Source organism: Dermacentor albipictus, chromosome 2 (assembly GCF_038994185.2).
Source record: "Dermacentor albipictus isolate Rhodes 1998 colony chromosome 2, USDA_Dalb.pri_finalv2, whole genome shotgun sequence".
NCBI classification, from domain to species: Eukaryota; Metazoa; Arthropoda; class Arachnida; order Ixodida; family Ixodidae; genus Dermacentor; species Dermacentor albipictus.
In genome coordinates, this window is record NC_091822.1 from 40,071,474 (window position 1) to 40,093,172 (window position 21,699).

The 21,699-nt window shown below is 47.6% G+C and overlaps 1 protein-coding gene across 1 annotated transcript in view; it reads left to right on the forward strand.

Annotated features, from left to right (window-relative positions):
- LOC135918249 (cholinesterase-like) overlaps nt 1–21,096 on the forward strand; it is a 33,319-nt gene extending 12,223 nt beyond the window's left edge. Inside the window, exons 2-5 of the mRNA XM_070533223.1 lie at nt 2,142–2,265; nt 6,985–7,396; nt 12,658–13,881; nt 20,747–21,096. Of these exons, the coding sequence (XP_070389324.1) occupies nt 2,142–2,265; nt 6,985–7,396; nt 12,658–13,881; nt 20,747–20,921 (1,935 nt within the window). The 3' untranslated portion in view covers nt 20,922–21,096. The remainder of the gene's footprint in view (nt 1–2,141; nt 2,266–6,984; nt 7,397–12,657; nt 13,882–20,746) is intronic.
- The last annotated feature ends 603 nt before the right edge of the window (nt 21,097–21,699 follow it).

Below are 21,699 nucleotides of genomic sequence, written 5' to 3' on the forward strand. Positions count from 1 at the left end.
AGATCACGGCAACGCAAACCACGAGATCGCGAACGCGGCTACGCGAGGACTAACCAACCATGCTGTCGCTACTGCTGCCGACTCGTCGTGGTGGTGGGAAACCAAGGACAAATTGACTTCCTACAACGAAATTGTGAAGTGGTACAGACTAGAGAGAAGGCCTATGCCGCCACCTCATTCGGGCTTGACCCATAAGGAAGCGGTTTCATATCGACAACTTCAAACGGGGTCGTTATTCACCCCGGTGCTGATGAGGCACGTGTGTCCAAGTGTTTATGTAAGTGACCTGTGTTGTATGTGCCGAAAGGAAAGAGCTACTGCAGCTCACATCCTTTGGGACTGTGCAAAGAATCCGCACGAAGCTGCAACGATAACAACGATCCCGCTGAGATCAAGATGTCCAAGCCCAGGCCATCCAGCAAATCTCGGTGGCCCTCGAAAAGCAACGACCGAGTGAAACCGGAGGGAGGCTGCCACCCCAAAAGAGGGGCAGGCGCGGTCGACCAAAGGGAGTAGTGCGGCCGCGGCCGAAGTAGAGGCGCCACACGCCACGAAGACGTCATGGCCGCGCCACGGTGACGCCTCCCTCACAGGAAAAGGCTAACCATTCTGCAGGCATTCATAACTAAGTTGCTTCACTCACTCACTCGAAGAACCAGAGTCACTGCTTGCAATTTCTTTTTCAAGAGCGGACGCCTACTGCCTCCTCTCCAGTGTCATCCGAAAATCGACAGAAAAGCACTGGAACAATCCGGATAATCGCCCCAGACGACTCCGGAGATTCGACCCTACCATGAAATTTAGGCTACCACCGAAAATTCAACGCAGCTCTGCCAGTCTTCTCCACAGACTAAGGCTGGGGGTAGGGTTTACGCGCGCATACGTGCACCTCATGCGACGCACTGAGTCTGCAGACTGTGAGCTGTGCAATGTGAATGAGACTATTATAGGTCATGTGCTTTGTGACTACCCCAAGTACGTGGAAGAGTGTCAAAAGTTGAACAATGACTTTACGGGTCCCGACAGCCCACCGTTGTCGGAGGATGTTATTTTAGGCCCTTGGCTATACGCTCAATCGAGTTTCAAAGCCATCCAGGCGTTACTCAACTTTTTAAAAAGTACGAGCCTGGACTGTAGGCTTTGAGCATGCAGAATTGCTTGCCATATGTTTTACATCCTCCTCCTCTTGTCATTGTCACCCATCATGCGCCTCTTTCTTCCCTCTTTTTTCCCTCTTGCCCTTCCCCCAACGCCGAGTAGCTGGCTAGAGGAATATACCTCAGGCCAACCTCTCTGCATTTCGTATCATTAAACTCCTCTCTCTCTCTCTCTCGCCCGCGCTTCTTTATGGGCACGCTGAGACATCTAGTGGCACTGCCGAGAAGTCGGCGCGTGGCATTGGAGATGAGAAGCTTGGTGCGCCGGTGTCACCGGAGGCGTTGCCGTCATGATAAAGAGAAAGCAACTTATCATAGGCCATCGTAATAGGTTTATGGGAAGACACAAAATGCATTCGTTAGTGGGTCCTACGTCCAAATATTCTTTTTTAAAGCGAACGCTTTACTGGCCGCGAACTTGCGATTTCGCCGTGGCCATGCTCCGAAGAGGCACATGAAGTCACATTACGTTCCTCGTCGTTGCGTTGGCCTCTGCTCGCTTCGCCAGCTGCGTCGCATGCCTGATAACATGTCGGAGGATTGAGAAGAAAAGCTCGCGTGTGCCGCAAGCACAGTTGAGGCGGCAGTTTGGACGGCGACAATTCTGATAAGCGGGAGTAGGCCTGGAATGGGCATCGGAAAGAGATGAAGAGGAAACGAATCGGCCAGGAAACAGCCGAACAGCGCGCCAAACGGCTGGCTAAACGCCGCAACATAGCTAGACAACCAGACTAACCTGGACTTGCAATCAAGATTAACCAAGGCTAACCATGCTATGCATTAGCTTTCGCAACGTATATCCTGGCACACGCACCATGAGCATTAGTGACCTTGCCTTTGAGACATTTCCATTCGTAAGCCTAGGATATTAGGTCGCGATGTTATTCTTTCGGATGAGCTCACGATAACAGTTTTTCTATTGGTTTTCGCGTGTCCTAAAACGCTCGGGACATTTTTGTCTGGAACGCGTTCTGCCCTTGCAAGCACTGTCACTGTGCACGTGGCCTTCTGAATGAAGAAGAAGCCGAGCAGCAGCAGCAGCAGCCAGTTGAAGCTATGTCGGTGCGAATGGATCAACAATTCAGGTTCTGCGTATGCTGCGTTTTCGGTGAGCGTACGTTGCTACTGAAATGACGGAATTGACATAGCGGGCTTCGCGTTTCAACTGGCACGTTTGTCAGAAAAAGAAAGAAAAGACATTGGCTTGCACAGGCAGCGATGTAATCAAGACAGCGTTCGCACTAGCGATTCGTTGTAAAAAGGCCGTGCTATGCACTGTCTCAATACAGAGAGATTATTGCAGGTTTCTGCCCCTTTCATCTCGCTTCACAATCTTTACATATGATAAAGTTGCAATTGGCATAGCCTCAGCGTTTTCATTTTTCAGGGGGTGAGGGGGTTGGAGCCCCGGCCAGCTTTCCGAACCCTTTGCGTCTGTGTATATATATATATATATATATATATATATATATATATATATATATATATGTATATGGTGAAACTACAGCCTCCTCCTCTTCTTTACTGAGTCCGAGTATAAGCGCTGCTGCGCACAACTTCGATATTGATTTCGCATTACTCCGGCTATTTCATGATTTCTGCATGCAAGAGGCGATGTTGCAATCCCTAATGAGTGCTGCATTTTATTGGAATAACTTTCTTTTTTTATTAATTAGTCGTAATCATTGCTTACTGGACAGAGAAGCAATATTGAGTGAGGCCCATATTGTTGACGCGCATTTTTCACTTGCCTTTCATAAGGGACTCTACCGGAGGGGTAACTGAAGTCTGCAGGTATTTTTCAGGATCAAAAAAGCACGCAAAGCAATTTGCAGCTAGGTGCACATACACTGGCATATTCATTCTCTTGATATAGGCTATATTTACTATTAGAAGTATTTGTTAGTTGGCTACCTCCTTCTATTTAAAAATATTATACGCATTTCGCTGTGCATATATTTAATCGTAATGTGTACCTGAATGGTGCTTACACGACAAATTTTTAAAAAGTTCACCGGAGATTACAGTATTCCCTAATACAAAATTTGAGCACAGCTGTATACGCATGCTTTCTTTTCGCGAAAAATTGGCTGGCGCAGGTTATCTGTCTCGTGCAGCACTTTGTAAACGGAGCGAAATGTGGCACGACAGCCTCGCTAATTGGGAGGCTGCGAGAGGCAGCGCGTGGGCGCGATTCACTGCAGCCGCCGCAGGCAGACCTCCGCTCATGCAGCGCTTTGTTTCAGGCGACGCGCCCTTATCTGGGCGCCATGCCGTAGACTTCGTCGTCGCAAAGCCCGCCTTGCACGGCAGTACGCTTTCCTCCTCAAGCATACCATCCTCCTCTTCCCGCTCTCTTTGCTATCGACGTCTTTCATATTGGCCTCGAGCTCCACCACTGGAAAAGCTGGCGCCACCGTCGGCGTGACGTCCTATTAGGGACCACGTGGACATAGCGGCCCCATCGGCTGCTTTGGGAGCGCCGAAGCGAGCTGAAAACGAGAGTTTAAATTCCCTCGTGCGCTGCGGTCCTCATTTAGTGGCGAGATTTTCCCGCTTCAAATGTCCCCTTTACAACACTTGAAAGCACTACAATAGGTAGTGGTTGCCTTTGAAGGCGCGCAACATGGTAGACTACTGCTCGGTGCCACAGTGCCGGACGTACGCAACGGAGCCCGGTGCCATCCTTATTCACACGTAGCTGCAGGACAAGAAGCTGCGTCAAGCTTGCCTCGCGAAGCATAAAACCGACAAACAGTCGTCGGCTACAACTCGGGTATGCAGCAAGCACAGACGCGAGGAAGATTTCTGCTACGGCGCCCGGTCTGCGATGTTCGGAAAACGCGCACTGAGACGCCCGCTCGAGTCCACTGCCCGGCTACTGTCATGACGGTTTGGTCTATGAACTTGTCGATGCTATAGATACTGGCAAGTTCACTGGAGTGGAAAGGGAGCGGTAAGAAGCACATTAAAATAAAGCATGGCATATGGTCATGTTTGTGTTACGAACTAATGCACTGGATTACAAAAAACAGCAGCGCGAAATCACACGCTGACAACACCGATAAACATACAGTGCGACGCAACTCGACAAATATATTGAAACGTCCAAGAATTTAGAAGAAAAAGAAAAGATTGAAACGTCGCGACGGCACATCACAGTCCCCGTAGGCGTCAAAGTCTCTACAATGAAATTATTTTTGAACAGCTCTGATAGCGGCCGCGCAACAATGGTTGCTTGTATACTGTCAAATGCTCATATTCTGTGGCCTAAAGCTCATGACACGGTGCGAAAACGCGCACGCGGCGAAAGCGAAACAGTGCGCGGACAAGCATGCAGACGCGCAGTCGGTCGCTGCGAATCTGTGCGACCGCTGCATTGAGGCTTCATTCTATTACGCTCCATTTAGTTATACAAACGCTATAAGAACGTATTTCACATAGTTTGCTCTCAGCGTTTACCTATATTTCACGCAAGAAGCCGGTTCGGGAGACTCCATCGCGGCGACCGCGCGCAGTAGCGTTCACTGTACGTAATAGGTAAAGAGATATATCTGTAAACGATTCTGTGCTTTCAGTTTGCCCAAGATAATTATTCAGACAATAAAAAACTTCTCTTGTTTCGAAAGTACTTACAGAAATCTCCGGGAGAGCTCGTGCGTGGTGTTTTCAGTGAGCGCTGACAGCAAAACCTATGAGGAGCGCGCCGCGTGATCCCTCATACCACGCTAGCGAGGCGCTTCCGATAGATGGCGACTCCGTAACTCCTCGCCACCATATTCCGCATTCGCTTTCATCTTTCGCTACCTCTTCGCTCGGTTACATGCGACAACGCCGACGGTCACCACTGGAATGGGCACCTAAGGGCTGCAGCCTAAAATATGTTGAAGGGATAAATTACGAATGAGACGAAGAAGACGAAGATTACGAAGACGCCGCTCACGCTTCTAATGCGTTTGTCCTATTGTCAAGATTTTGCTGAAATAAAGCGAAGGTATGAAAAGCCGGTCACGACCTCTCCAACAATGATGCGCTAAGCTTTAATACCCACAATAAAATTTGAAGTCAAAAGGTAGAGGCAACTCAAACGGAACCTCAAATGATGTGAGTGACAGAACTCCCGTAATGACACTTCGGGAACGGCGAATAGGAGGGTGGTTGCTCTGCGCCCCTCCCCGCAAAACTTTGGAAGCAGCTCGGACGCCGGAGCCCGCTTCTAGGCGGTGCCTATTATTAATGATCTCCTCAACCACACATCTTGTGATCTGTGCTCACCGTCAAATGTTGCGACGCGACTGTGCTAGTGAAAAGGAATATGCTATGTATGGCCAGGAATTATCCAGTATTGTGCGAAACATGAGACAGCAGGACCTGCTGCCCTGAGTAAATCCGAGAATACTGAGTAAACCGATGGCTTTCTACATTACCTCATGCTTCGCCGGCCGTATTAGAAATGTTTCTCCACATTATCTACACTAAGACGTATTAGAGATACCCAACCTTTCAACGTAAAGATGCATTTTTAACCTAACGCACTGTGGATGAAGGTAAAGTTACAGTTGAACCATAGGACGCTGGTATTTGGCGGTTATTTGTTTTCAGCGATTTGTGGCCTTTATACTTATGTTGGCAAAGCTGGCTGAATACGCTGTTTTGGTAGTGTAGCACATCACTACCAACAGACTACGTTGGCAATACAGAGTGCGCACGGCTTCAGAGACCCCATTTGAGCATGGCTTTCATTGTATGCGTTTCTATTTCTTTGCTTGATATTTTACAGCAAGAAAAGTGGAGCTAGAAACGCAAAAAATTTACGACATTATATTTCCACTCTTTCTGCAATTCATCAAATCAGTTTTGCGGAAATCTGAAAAATAGACAAAATCTTATATAAGGGAACAATTCTTACCAACCAGACAGTATGGTAAAGATGCAATGGAAACGCTTAGGGATTTCTCAAAGAAAATTCCGTAGTTCAAGAAAAATTCGTCCGTATTAGAGATTCTGACTAATTCGCATTCGCCCTGGACATCGCTATTCTCCAGGTTAGCACAGACAGTCCAATGGAAAGAGGTGTTGGTGGCTCGTCGAATCCCGGACGAAGACATTTTTTCTTGTACTGCGAAGCTTTTTTTCCGTGTTACACGAGTGTACGACATTCCTCCCTGTTTAGTTTTTGGCAAAGCACAATTATGCACATTTAAAATGTGCCGTGAAATTCAATATGTAGGCAAAATGTGCTTAATGTAAACCGCGTCATATTTTCCTGGTAGACATCGTGTTTGTTATATATAGTTTCAAATCCTTAGGAAATTGGAAGTGCTGTTTTCCAGACGTACGCTTGCATTAAACTTCAATGTGTGGTATACTTCGATCAAAGCGAAACACCTTTTACCGGCAGTTCTTTCAACAGTGATAGTTATTCTTAACAAATAACGTCTTTGACTGAGCATCTACATTGTTAGGGAGACCGTACGCGAACGCTTCACTTCAATTTATGGTCAGCAATTACCTTCTTAAATCTCCAGGAAGGGGTACATATATCGTTTTTTCACCTGGATCCAAGAAATGCGTCATGGCTCACACGTGGTCGATTACGCGCACCAGCCATCTTTCTGGAAATGCTACACTTCTGCCGCATCCGCCTACTATGTTTTAGAAATGCTGTAACTGTGCGAAAACCATGACGAAACGTTTCGATTTCTTTGAGAAGAACGAAATACTGTAGGCTATCTTCCTGCGGCTATTCGGTACCTAAGAAATATTTTTTCATCTCTAAAATTACTGTCACAATAATGCTCTCTCTCTCTCAATCGACGATACGCAGTGTTCGCAGTGGCGGCTGGCGTCGCTTTGCTCGTCGCCTTGTTCGTCCTGCACCGAGCGGGCGCGTCGGGAGACGCGAAGTCCCGCGAGGGCAGAGTGGCCGAGGAGAACCTCACAGTGTCCACAAACCTCGGGCCCATCCGTGGCGTCGCGCTGCAGGTGCTCGACAAGAAGGTGGTGGCCTACTACGGCGTGCCTTACGCTCAACCACCCGTGGGCGCGCGCCGATACCGCGTGCCCCAGCGCCACGCACCGTGGTCGGACACGTTCAACGCCACCGAGCCGGAAGACGTGCGCTGCGCCCAGGTAGCCGGCGGCGAGTACTTCGAGTCTCAGGCCAACGCGTCCGCCGAGGAGGACTGCCTCAGCATAGACGTCTTCGTGCCCAAGAGTGCCTACGACCGCAGCTCGAGGCAAGTCGATGCAGATGTCTGTTGGGATGTATGCCTGACCCCAAATGTGCAGTCATGAGTCATCGCTGTTGGGTTTGTCGTTACGCAGAACGGGGCCATATAATGTAATGTTCCATTATGTTTTTATTCATATACTGTAGAAGGATCGACATTTGGGCGAGTTGGTACTGGTTGAACATCTTGAAGGGGCAACACAAAAAGACGATAACAGAAGTCATCGCCTTTTTGCGCTGCCCCTTCAAGATGTTTTTATTACAATCTCCTGATGTCAAATTTGCGAAAGCGCCGACGCAAACATCGGGCGGTGACCCGCGGGGTTGTCTGAAGAGACCAATCAAACGCTCCCCTCATTTTTAGAAGGTAACTTCTATTTTGCTTTAAAAACGAATAACATTGCCTACACTGAGCAAGCCGCTCAGTCTTATCTAAGGAGCACGGTCAAGTGGAGAGAGATTCGATGGGGCCGAGCCAGTGCACTGAAAATTGATAACTGGATGAAGAGGGTGGTGCCGGCGTCTGCAATTACTCCGCTTTCCCTTGCGGTGGCCGCTTGAAAATCGCGGCTGCATGCAACGGTAGGTAAGGAATGCTGCTGAATGCTGCAAAGATGGGTTGGCAGAGTGAGGTCGTAAACGTGCCGAAAGTGCCCGAAAACGTTACACGGCCACGAAAACGGTTTTATTGTACGCAAATAAACCCGTGCTCTATGGCAGATGCGAGTAGTCAGTGCCTGAGCGATCGGCGGCAGCCATCATTTCTTCCTTTCAGAACGGGGCAGCCTGCATGCGGCTATTCAAAAAAAATTACTTTTCTTGGTCGTATTAATGCATCTTTAACGCGTACACGTCAGTTTAATGCGCTAATTTTCGCGGTTTTCCGACATCACGTGACAGGCAGGTTAAGTGGGTACAGCCCTAAAGCTTTTGACCAATAGGCGAAGTCGGGAGACGAAAAGGCGTCGAATCAGAAATAACTATTTTTCTTTCGTTCGGTCCCATCATGCAGACAAGCAACGTGGGCTTGGTCCAAAAAAGTCTTTGACCAATCGTGAATTGCTGACTGCCGAATTGGAATAGAAAAGTTTGGAACATCTTTACGTTATAGCGCCCACGGTGAGTGTGGCTAGCTGAACGCTCAAGCACTTGTTGGGAATCCGCCATGTGTTGTGCGCACGAAAGCGGATGATAAGCGCCAATTACATGCGCAACAAAGGGTCATTTTTGAAATCCAACAGCGCTAAACGAGCGAACGACGAAGACACACAACACGGGCGCTGCCTCACCTACTAAGTACTTAATTACAATGACGAGATTATATATACACGTGGTGCATGCCAGATGTGCAAGGCGCATCAGGAAATCGTGGCGCTCACGAATATTTCTTTCTTGTGCAGGGTCATAGACGTTTAGCTTACACACGATACAGAATCTTTACGCATAACAAGATCGCGGCTTATTTGGCCCTCATTACGAAGTAGGACTTTGGTTTTCTAAAACAGGGTATAGGAATGGCAGCGTTTGCAATGCGCAGCCAGATTTGAGACTGAGGCATACTTGAGGGCAACTGGTGGTGATGCTCCCTGAGGTTAACATTCAGACAGCGCTCTCTTTGTCTATATTTCGCTTACCGCTCGCGTGTTTTCTTCCAGCAGTCCTGCCGTCTTGGCTGATAGTTCAGGAGGTCGTCGTGCAATAACTCCGGACGAATTAGCGCCCGTGGAGCCATGCTGCCATGCACATTTCCTCGATATCGTATTGCAAGGCCTAATACAGGAAATTAATACAGAAAAGAATATAGGAATACAGAATACAGAAAAGGAATACAGGAATACAGAAAAGTATTCCCATCTCGTAAACGTATCTCAAACGTTCAACGCGGACCAACTTAGCAGTTGCAATGTACGACTTGACAGTGCGAACAATGACGAACAAACCTGGAATAGTCAATCATAAGGTGGTGAGCCTAATCCGATCCCGCGCTTTCCGAGACTACAAATCAAGGTTCGGTGCGTCCTAACCACACGACCAGGCGTAGCTTATCAAGCACCTGTGGGCACGGCGAGTGGTGATCCCGCGATATGGCGCAGGCGGTTGAGACCGAAGCGCTATGCGACATAATTGAGCACGCCCCGGGTCACTCTACTGAGCTGCAGTGCATTCTTCAGCCTTTAATACTGGAGCTCGTTGATCCGAAAAACCACTGGTACAGACGTCCGCAGCTTCCTTGCGGTTCTAACCTTCTACCTGCAGTCAACGTTCAACGAAAGATCGGATACTTCGTTTATCCAAAAGCAAAGTGCGTGCACTGGATGTAGCTCCGATATCAGTGACATATTTATTAGCCCGATATCACAGTTGCTTGCTTTGGTGTGATTTCTGTTGTAAAGGTGTTTCGGTACGTTCGTGATTTTTTTCAGTTACCTTATGGTAATGACCAGGGTGACGAGCGGCAAAGCATCACCAAAATATCAGACTTGATGGAGCTTGAATTCCTTACTGATGCTCTGGACAACAACTAATCTCTTTATATTTAAAGATGTTTTTCGCGCCCGACCATAAAGCTCGCAATACTAAGCATGTGAAGCCGGGAATCGCAAAAGCAAGTATGAGATCGCCCCTCTGGAGATCTTGGACGCGCCTTGTAGAAAGGAGCTTCAGCAGCCAAGTTGAATGCCTCAGAGCAGTCGGCTTCCCCGCAGTCTCGCGTGCAGGGATAGCGGAATCGCTTCTCGTTGAATTATGAAAAGCAAGTGCACCGGAACAAACCACGCGTGACCGACGTAGAAAAAGCGTTTCCATCATACCCTACGTTCATCAGGCGCCTCACTGCTTCAAAATAATTGTAGGAAAAGCCAACGTGGGCCTATCTTCTTCTGTATTTAGCAGGCTTGGTTCTCTGTCTATGCGCGTAAATAACAGAAATTATGCATCATTACCTGTGAGAAGAACGACGCAAAAGGTAGGTAGACTGGACAAGTGATGTCTGTTGCATACCATTATTATGCTGTGGATGCTAGATCTGCCAAAAAAGGCCGATGTATAAATGACCGACTGCGTGAACATACCAACCTGATGATCGGGTCTATTGGAAGTCGCCTAGTAATGTACACCTTCTGTTGCAAGTACACGCGTACGTCTGAGAAGTGCGTGATTGTGGCCAAATATAAGTATCAGAGGGTTAGAAAGATATGTAAGGCGTTCCGTGTACGTGTGACAATAAATCTACATGATAGCGCCCCATCCACAAGATTTTAAGATAGTGAGATTGCTTGTCTATCATTGTCAAACAAAAGTCACGCTACCCATGTTTCCTCTTTTTTTTATGGCGAAAGCCTTTCTAGGCTCATAGTGAAGTTTGTGTCAGCAGACCTGACCGCTGGAGTGTCCGCCGAAGCGTCATCCCGCCATATGAAGACAGATTAATCAATGAAAAATGATTGATAGTGACAATCAGTGAATGATAACGTTATAATATAGGGATTGATAGAGGTTATATAGGCTAGTAACGACTAATAATGCCTACTAATGACTTATAATGACTACTAATGACTACGAAATGACCAATATGTCTAACGACGGCTTTTATTGAACACAAATAATTACAAATGACTAAAATGCTTACTAGTGAGCAGTAATGATTAGTAATGACTGAAATGTCTTGTAGTGACTAGTAATCACTATGAAACGACAAATATATCTAACGAGCATCTATAACGACTATAATTCATTAGAAATGACTAAAAATGCTTAGTAATGACCAGTAATTACTAATAATGACTGAAATTAGTTGTAATGACTACTAATGACTATGACATGACCAACATGTCTAACGAAGGCTTGTAATGACCATGATTCATTACAAATGACTAAATATGCTTAGTAATGAGCAGTAATGACTAAAAAAAGTAGAGAGGAGGCAAAGAGAAAGAGGCTAATAATAAGAGGGGGAAGAGTAGGCTTTCGCCGTTCCCCTCTTAAGAGAGATCTTAAGAGACTTTGTAATTTTTGTTTTTCTTTGTAGTTGTGCCAGCAAAGGGCATGTAGAATTGTCTACATTCCCTAGTTCACGTCTTACTATAGCCAGGTGACTATTTGTAGCTATTACAGAATTTTTTTAATTCGCCTGTGGCACACCACATAAGTCTAGCGCTTGAGCTGGATTATTCAGAGGCGGACATTGCATACACGAGAAATAGGAACACATGTTCAACTAATCAAAAAAATAATTTTTAACTTCCTAAGCATTTTAATTACTTTGCGACATATATTGCAATTTGCTAATTGTAGCTGCTGAGCTGACAAGGCAGATTCATAGGGGTGTGCGAATATTCAAAACTTTCGAATGAGGGATCGAATAGTGTCCTATTAAATTCTGTTTTCGAATCAAATAGTTAATATTCGTAGATGCAAATATTCGTTGAATGCTTTTCGAATTTTTCAACACGTCAACTGATCTCAGTTAAAGAATAAGTTTGAGCAAAATACGTTAAGTTTTCACCTCTGGGTGCATAACATAATACAGCATGAGAACTTGACGGAGCAAGCTATGTCGCTTAGGTAGGCATACTTTACAAGCTGTAAAGCGATCAATCGCAATGTCTGAACAGTCCTTTGCATACGAAGAAACTACCTCATTGCTACTCATGTTCGATTCGTGTTTTTAAAAACGATGCGTAACACATAACGCAATGACACAGACCTGCTATCTTTAGGAATAGTAGGATGTGAACATCGTTTTATATTAGTTGTGAAAAGGACTGTTCATTTTTCGGAAACGGTTTGAGAACTATTCGACATTCGATTCGATTCACTTGTGGCACTATTCGCACGCCCCTAACATTCACTTACAATGAAGTGTCAGCATGACACCCCTTTGGAGATATTCATTGCCAAAGTGCGCGACAATTACATAGTCGTTGCAGCTGCTTTTCTTCTTCAATGCATAAAAGTGTATTTTATAAGCAAAGCAGAAGAACAGTTGATGCCGCTGTATATTGTTGTGCGAGCAATAAAATTTAATGGTTGCCAGTGTTGCTCCGTCCAGTCGCCTTCTTTCCTTCCATATGAAGTCTCCTAAGTGCGGTGCTTCTCCACAAAACAGTGCAATGTAATGTTGAATGTTCACAGCTCGGTGCCACTCGCGACTATGAGTAATGATACGCAGGTGCTATACCATCTTCCCGATATGGTCTGTCGATGCGCTCGGGAAGTAGTTCCGGCAGTTTTTGACCGCGTCTGGGGTGTGGACATTATCGTGCCCAGGCCCATCGTGGTGGTGCTGCACGGCGGCGGCTTCCGCACGGGCTCCAACCGTCACCCTCTGTACGACGGCCGCTGGCTGGCGGGCGTTGCCGACGTTGTCGTTGCGGTGCCCAACTACCGCCTAGGCCCGCTGGGCTTCTTGCGCGCCGGCGAGGGGAAGCCAGACGCCCCCGGAAACCAGGGTCTCTGGGACCAGCTGCTCGCCATGCAGTGGGTGCGCGCCAATGCGGCTTCGTTCGGCGCCAGTCCGGCCGCGCTGACTCTACTCGGCGTCGACAGCGGGGCCGTGAGCGCGGGTCTGCACCTGCTGTCGCCGCTGAGCAGGCAGTTCTTCGAGCGCGCGGTGCTGGCAGGCGGCAGCCCGTTTGTCATGAGCCGCTACAGCGCGTTCGCCGAGCTGGACGAGCTGCGTCAGCTAGCTGCCACCGTGTGTGACGAGCCGCAGACGGGCCTGGAGGCAGAGAAGGACGAGCAGCCCCTGAGAAAGTCGGCGATGGCTTGCCTCCGCGCCGCCGCCGCCGAGCACATCGTTGGCAGCCTGGACGAGTTCAACGGCGTCAACGCGCGGCCATTCGGCCCCATCTACGGCGCCAACGACACCGCCGAGGACGACTTCTTCCTGCCGACAGCCGCCGGAGACTCGTACCTCCTTCCGGATGAAGAAGGAGTCGGCGGGGCTTTTGGCGGCAAGGCGCTGGTCATCGGCTATGCCGCCAACGAAGGCGAGTACTTCCTGCGGCAGTTCGTCGACCAATGGGACCTGGAGAGCGCGGACTCGCTGCCCAAACCTCTTGTGCGTCTGCTGCTCGACAGGCTGTTGCTCCACTTCTTCGGACCCGAGCAGCTGGCGGAGCTCAGGGCGCTGTACTTCGGCGATCTGCTTGCGGACAACGATGGCGCGTCCTTCTCTTCGGCCGCTGACGCCTACTTGCAGGCTGCGTCCTTTCTTGGTGACGTGCTGGTCAAGTGTCCTGCCAGGATGATGGCGGAACTCGCATCGGCTGGTGGCGCCAGCGTTTACTTCTACGAACTCGATTACAACGTCAACGCGCTGGCCATGGACGAGGGAGCCGGGCTGCAGGGCCGCTGGTCCGGCGCACCCCACTACACCGACGCAATCTTTATGCTCGGCGTCTTTCTCGGCCGGGAAGTAGCGGACGGAAGCCACATCCTGGCTACTAGCCGCCGCATGATGGGCAAAGTGGGCGCCTTTGCACGAACAGGGTAAGTCGTGCCAGTAATACGGAGTTTAGAAAGTTCAGATAGAATAATACATACGCATGCCCGGATATGCACGCCTGTACTCTCTTCAAGGGGACTTAAAATGAATAGTTCCCGAGAAGTTAGTAATCAGTTTTCACATGCGGGCGTCAGGACTATATTATTGCCAATATTAATCTACATAATGCGCCACACCGAATGCATTTTTCTCAGAAGCAGACGATAAATTGCAGGTGTCTTGCTTAGAATCTCATTAAATGTACGTTATAAAAGTTTATGATGACTAGGAAGTTGAAAGCTTCTATGAAGACGTGGAATCGGCGATGGGTAGAGTGAACATAAAATGCACTATACTGATGGGCAACTTCAATGCCAAGGTAGGCAAGAAGCAGACTGGAGACAAGGCAGAGTGGGATATGGCATAGGCACTAGAAATAGCAGGGGAGAATTGTTACTAGAGTTTGCAGAACAGAATAATATGCGGATAATGAATACATTCTTCCGCAAGCGGGATAGCCGAAAGTAGACGTGGAGGAGCCCAAATTGCGAGACTTGAAATGAAATACAATTCATACCCTGCGCTAACCCTGGCATTATACAAGATGTGGACGTGCTCAGCAAGGTGCGCTGCAGTGACCATAGGATGGTAAGAACTCGAATTAGCCTAGACCTGAGGAGGGAACGGAAGAAGCTAGTACAGAAGAAGCCGATCAATGATTTATCGGTAAGAAGGAATATAGAGGAATTCCAGACCAAGCTACAGAACAGGTATTCGGCTTTAACTCAGGAAGAGGACCTTAGTGTTTAAGCAATGAACGACATTCTTGTGGGCATCATTAAGGAGTGTGCAATAGAAGTCGGTGGTAACTCCGTTAGACAGGATACCAGTAAGCTATCGCAGGAGACGAAACATCTGATCAAGAAACGCCAATGTATGAAAGCCTCTAACCCTACAGCTAGAATAGGACTGGCAAAACTTTCCAAGTTAATCAACAAGCGTAAGACAGCTGACATAAGGAAGTATAATATGGAAAGAATTGAACATGCTCTCAGGAACGGAGGAAGCCTAAAAGCAGTGAAGAAACTAGGAATTGGCAAGAATCAGATGTATGCGTTAAGAGACAAAGCCGGCAATATCATTACTAATATAGATGAGATAGTTCAAGTGGCTGAGGAATTCCATACAGATTTATACAGTACCAGTGGCACCCACAACGATAATGGAAGATAGAATAGCCTAGAGGAATTCGAAATCCCACAGGTAACGCCGGAAGCAGTAAAGAAAGCCTTGGGAGCTATGCAAAGGGGCAAGGCAGCTGGGGAGGATCAGGTAACAGAAGATTTGTTGAAGGATGGTGGGCAGATTGTTCTAGAGAAACTGGCCACCCTGTATACGCAATGCCTCATGACCTCGAGCGTACCGGAATCTTGGCAGAACGCTAACATAATCTTAATCAATAAGGAAGGGGACACCAAAGGCTTGAAAAATTATAGACCGATCAGCTTACTGTCAGTTGCCTACAATCTACTGAATAAAGTAGTCGCAAATAGAATCAGGTACACCTTAGACTTCTGTCAAGCAAAGGACCAGGCAGGATTCCGTAAAGGGTACTCAAGAATAGACCATATTCACACTATCAATCAGGTGATAGAGAAATGTGCGGAATATAACCAACCTTTTATATAGCTTTCATTGATTACGAGAAAGCGTTCGATTCTGTCGAAACCTCAGCAGTCATGGAGGCATTACGCAATCAGGGTGTAGACGAGCCGTATGTAAAAATACTCGAAAGATAACTATAGCGGCTCCACAGCCACCGTAGTCCTCCATAAAGAAAGCAATAATATCCCAATAAAGAAAGGCGTCAGGCAGGGAGATACGATCTCTCCAATGCTATTCACAGCGTGTTTACAGGAGGTATTCAGAGACCTGGATTGGGAAGAATTGGGGATAACAGGTAATGGAGAATACCATAGTAACTTGCGATTCGCTGATGATATTGCCTTGCTTAGTAACTAAGGGGACCAATTGCAATGCATGCTCAATGACCTGGAGAGGCAAAGCAGAAGAGTTGGTCTAAAAATTAATCTGCAGAAAACTAAAGTAATGTTTAACAGTCTCGGAAGAGAACAGCAATTTACAATAGGTAGCGAGGCACTGGAACTGGTAAGGGAATACATCTACTTAGGGCAAGTAGTGACGGTGGATACGGATCATGAGACGGAAATAATCAGAAGAATAAGAATGGGCTGGGGTTCGTTTGGCAGGCATTCTCAGATCATGAACAGCAGGTTGCCATTATCCCTCAAGAGAAAAGTGTATAATAGCTGTGTCTTACCAGTACTCACCTACGGAGCAGAAACTTGGAGGCTTACGAAAAGGGTTCTACTTAAATTGAGGACGACGCAATGAGCTATGGAAAGAAGAATGATGGGTGTAACGTTAAGGGATAAGAAAAGAGCAGATTGGGTGAGGGAACACACCCGAGTTAATGACATCTTAGTTGAAATCAAGAAAAGGAATGGGCATGGGCAGGACATGTAATGAGGAGGGAATATAACCGATGGTCATTAAGGGTTACGGACAGGATTCCAAGGGAAGGGAAGCGTAGCAGGGGGCGGATGAGATTAAGAAGTTTGCAGGGACGACATGGCCACAATTAGTACATGACCGGGGTTGTTGGAGAAGTATGGGAGACGCCTTTGCCCTGCAGTGGGCGTAACCAGGCTGACGATGATGATGATATAAAAGCTGAATATATCCACTAGAACACAAGACAACAGCGGGCACGAGACACGAGCCTAACTCCAACATATGCAGTTAAGGCAGAACACGCAGTGCCTTTTGGGAGCTGTTCACAAAGGGCGGAAAGGGATGTAAATGGGAAGCCGAAAGAGTTCCCAAAATTAAAGCCAAGTGGCGACGCCGTCAGGCCTCCATTATGTCATAGCTATGGGGTAGCATATTTACGTCACCAGAGATTGAACAATATAAAGCCTCCTAGCACAGTACAAAGTGGCATGTATAGTGAAAAAGAAGCGCCTCTTTTTTCCTTCTACAAAAAACGCCTGCTATAGGGCGCATCCTACTTCTCCAAAATGACGGAATCCATGCGTCGAGGAAACGGTGTTTAGAACTGTTGTGCACGAATGAAATATGCTCTCAAGTCCCGCAATCTCAAGGTCAATAAAATATGGCGAATAACGTCTGTCGACCGCCGGATGCTTGAACTTATACATTCAATAGCTAGGAACATTAGAATATACAAATTGACACTTCAGGGAAAGGTTATTTGAGCTACGCTGCTTTATAACCCGCCCGCAATGCCAAAAATGTCGCTCCTACAGAGGGCACGCGATTGGGCAGCAAAAAAAGAAAAGAAGGGCAAGACCAAGAAACGCGGCCTTGACATTTCTGCACCAGCGCACCGTGACTTCATTGAATTCACCGCCGTTTGTACTGGCCCATGCAAATACTTATCGCTAAAAGTGGATTATATTGTGTTTTCAAAGATCACTAGACTGAACTTAGGTAGCTTCACTATTATGTTGTGAACGACAACGGGCCGAAGTGCCAAAAAATATTTTTTTTTTCACCCATGACATCACACCGACGTACCAGCGCACAATTCAAAAAGGCACATTTGTCAGTCATTATGTGTTTTATTAGAGAACATAATGCCCCTAAATTAACGTAAATAGAGTTCAAGGATACCTGATCAATCGAAAATGATTCAGGGCTTTTGTTTAGTGACGATATGAGGCCTTAATCTGCGGGAACATTCATGGTCATTGCAAAATTTCAGCACGCACCTATAAACATTTAGAGTTTTATGACCAGAATATTAGAACGTCTTTCTTTCTTATTTGGGGCGCTATTTGATTTCATTGCTTTGAACTTGTCAGCTGCAACTGCAAAGTGGTTGAGACTACATAACCTAATGAGCAGTTTCAGTAACTTAGTGAGCAAGTCCATTAATTCGGTGAGTTTATGGTCGACTTAACGACAACTCTGCCTTCCTGGATATATTCAAACTTATTGCTGGTCAAATAGCGTTTCCTAAACCTGGAGTTTTACGAACCAAGACTACGATTTCATTATTATGCACGCCGCAGTGGGCGACTCCGAAATAATTTTCACCACCAGGGGATCTTTAGAGTGCTCCCAATCCAAATAACGTTTCCGACATAAGCTTCAGAGTAACTACTTATGGGATTGCCGAAGTGAACTGTACCTCAACAAAATTGAGATTTTTTTTTTCAGAGCGCTGACTGCTTTGATAGAGATGGCCATGTTCGATCTTCGACGCTATATTCGAGGCCTTGTATTTTTGCCTCCTGACCATTCACTCGTTATTGCAGCAAGTAATGTATAGCTTAAAGAACTAGAATATGTGACACATGTGTAGTAACTATAGAAATAAAAAGAAATCAATACTGATCATCATGATGATCACTTGGCTACTTGAATTGAGTGTCTTGGACCACGACTTCGCGATTTTGTCCATGATACACTCAACCAACAAGCCTGCGCCGCTTCTGCAGACTTCTGGTGATTCATTCGTTGACAGCCTTTCGCGCAACCTGAACAAACTCACAACTCTTCAATCAAGCGACCAACTTTCATCGTAAATCTGAAACGTCTATTTCTTACCGCACTGGCGTTCGTGGCGGTTATTTTCGTCGTAAATATACATCCGACCCTGGCAAGAGCATAACTTTTATAGTGTCTTCTTGCAGAACTTATTTTCCTGCTTTTGGATCGTAGCACCATCTAAAGCGTCTCATAAAAGCGCAGAAATAATGCGTCAGGCGAACGCCGAAGACAACCAGTTACGGACAAGTTTCGTCAGACAGTCGCGAAGTCCTCTGCTTACCTCGGCCAGTAGAGCTTCCTTGCATTTATGCCATCTTTGCTCAGACAAGCTGAGTAAACATCGCGTATCCTACTCACTTAAAAGGCGGCAGAATCCCATAACTGTGGGCACGAGCCGGCAGTGGCCGAAGGTAGCTCTCTTTGCCACAGGTGATCAACGCCGCCAGGGAACGGCTTGCCCCTCCCGCATAATAGCGTCTGAGTTAACGGACCGGACCACTCTCCTCGAGCCGTTCGCAGGCCACCGGCCCACTGTTCCGGAGCGAGCACGGCCAAGCCGATTCGCTGCGCGACGTCCATATATGCGCGCTCTGCAGGTCAAGTTGACTTTGATCTAAATGTTCGTTGTTGCTGAACGTCTGACAGTGGACATAGCTTTTCATTCAATGTGCAATTTACGCATCAGTTTATTCCAGCGGACCTTATTTTGCCTAAAACATGGGCTACAACCAATGCTCGTGTCGCCAGTGCCGACGCGCTAGAGCGGACGGTGCCGGCGATGAGCTCGCGCGGACGCTGTGTGGCTTCGCGGTCGCCGCCGACCGGCCCGTCGTTGCCACGCTGGGCGACGCGCCAGCGCTGGACGCCTGTCACGTGCTTCGCGGCCGAGAGCAGACGGCAATGTGCGGTGCGCGCCACGGCGGTTATTCGCAAACTCGCCGCACGCGCGAATTGCAGGTTCGGGCGTAATCCGACTGCGCTAGGACGTTACGAGTGCAGTAATCCGCTTTCACTCCTCCTTTTTTATTTATTGCTCATTTGGCTACTTATTTATCTATTAATTTTAAAAACCAGTTCGTGTAACACTTCCCCCGCGGCAGACCTTCATTGCTTTGTTTGTCGTTTGTCGGTAACCTGACCCTACCTTCACCGTATCTTGCTTTACTTAGTCTGACTACGAGAATCGCTCAGTAAAGGAGAACGGGACCCTGAAAAGAATTTTTCTAAGCAACAGCAAGATGTGCATGCATGCCTAAAGCGGCCGCATATTTCTTCGCAAAAGGAAAGCGTTGTTTACGAAAATTCTCAGTGAGTGTCAGAAGTGAGTTGAGCATGTCTGATCTTGTTTGAGTCATGCTTCTAACGTGCGAACAATTGGGCGACTACGGGAGGCCTTGATCCAACGTTTCCGCTCAGTAATACACTATCAGAGGCTTCGCAGGACCTTCTGAACCGTTTGTCGAACTAGTTTGTTGCGCTTTGTCCAGTAACTTCAACTTCGGTTCCAAGCCCAAGAGGGGATGGGGGAGGGGGGGGAAGGGGGGAGGCGAGGTAAATAATAGTTTGGTTCCTATTGAGCTCACAATAACAGTTCAGTTCCGGTTTTGCTTCGAAAGCCCGACGAAGACACACGGCCCCAGTGCACCGCTAAACGGAAATGTCTTGCTGCCGCCACCTGGCTACTCGATCAAGCACTTTCTAATGCGAAAGCGTTATATGCCTCATGAAGCGGAAAATCAGGCGTAGCTGTCGACGTGGCCAAAGGCATCGAGCCCTGCAGCTTTGCTTGGACTCGAACCCATGACCATTGTGTTAAGGCGAAATTAATTAAGGCACATTGAGTTAAGCCAGTCGAACCCTCAGCCTTTGTTGGGAGTCGAACCCACGACAGTGCGTTGTTGCATAATGTCGAAGCATCGCCTTAGATGCCTCCCTCATCCGCGCTGCGCCTAGCAGCAGCGCAGCCTCGCTTGGGCAGACGGCGTGACCACTGCGCATGCGTGTTCAGTGAACCTCCACGATTTCTTCCTTAGAGCACTGCACTCTCGCCCTTGTTCTCCATCTTTTGTTTCTATCTATTCAGGCAGTGCGCATGCTAGTAACTTGACGAATGGAATCACTCGTTTTCTTCCAGTGCAGTCATGGTGCCGTTTTTTGCAGCCGGAAATAAGCAGACAGCCGGCACTTTTTACGTTACACTGTAGCCAACGTTGTCCGGGCACACAACAGAAAACAGCGCAAACTCAAGCGACAATGCCTGTTTTTGCGTAGGGTGCCCGACCGGACCCGCGACGTGCCGTGGCCGCTGTACCGAAAGCCGCAGCGCGAGATGGCCGCCATCTCGCTCAACCGGCTGCGCATCGAACACGTGCCCAGCAGCGAGCGGTGTCGCCGCCTAGCGCTGTACTCCCGCTGGAGTAGACTGCGGGCGGCCGCTTTTATTTGACCACTGCGCTGGCCGCTGCGGTCAAGAGAAGGCGCTCTCTCTTCTTCGATACCGTGTATGGACACACACGAGGCGCACATTACCCCGCGCTGTTAACGCTTTCTTTTGGCCAAGACGCTGCACTTTCTCAAATTTTGTTTGCGGTAACGCCAATAAACAGTTTTCTGTGAGGTAACATCGCGAGTAAAGAAAAATTAGGAAATACCGCTACAAGCACTAGTTACGCGATTTACGTTAAATGCGCAGCAGTAATTATTACCTAGGTGGCGATTATCTATGCAGGGAAAATAGCACTTCCGGCTCAAACTTGAAATAACGATTTCAAAGAATAGAGAATGTGGGCTTGACTAGAGAGAGAGATCACATATGTCGCGGGATGAGAAAACTTTGGTATAGAAGATTACAATTCCATATCGTTATACATCCTTGAATAAAGTAACACAGTGGCGCTGTGTTGGAGCTACTGTAAAATATCGCATGCGAACGCCAGCGCTATGATGAAACTGTGTCGCAATATGTCTACAACGGCAGACGCGGTGCTACTGTCAACGGCACCAGGTGCTCGAAATGACGAACCTTGTTCGGGCTGACAACGGGTTTCAGCCAATCAATTCAGGGTGGCAGCGGTAAATTTTTTGTCGGATTTGCCAGGCAGTAACGCCGAATGCATTATTTGAAAAGAGGAGAGCAAAAGGCAATTGAGCTACAAGCGCTCACACTAGTGAACTATGCCGACAGTCAACTATCTTTAATGAGTTTTAGCATGTTAATTAATGCG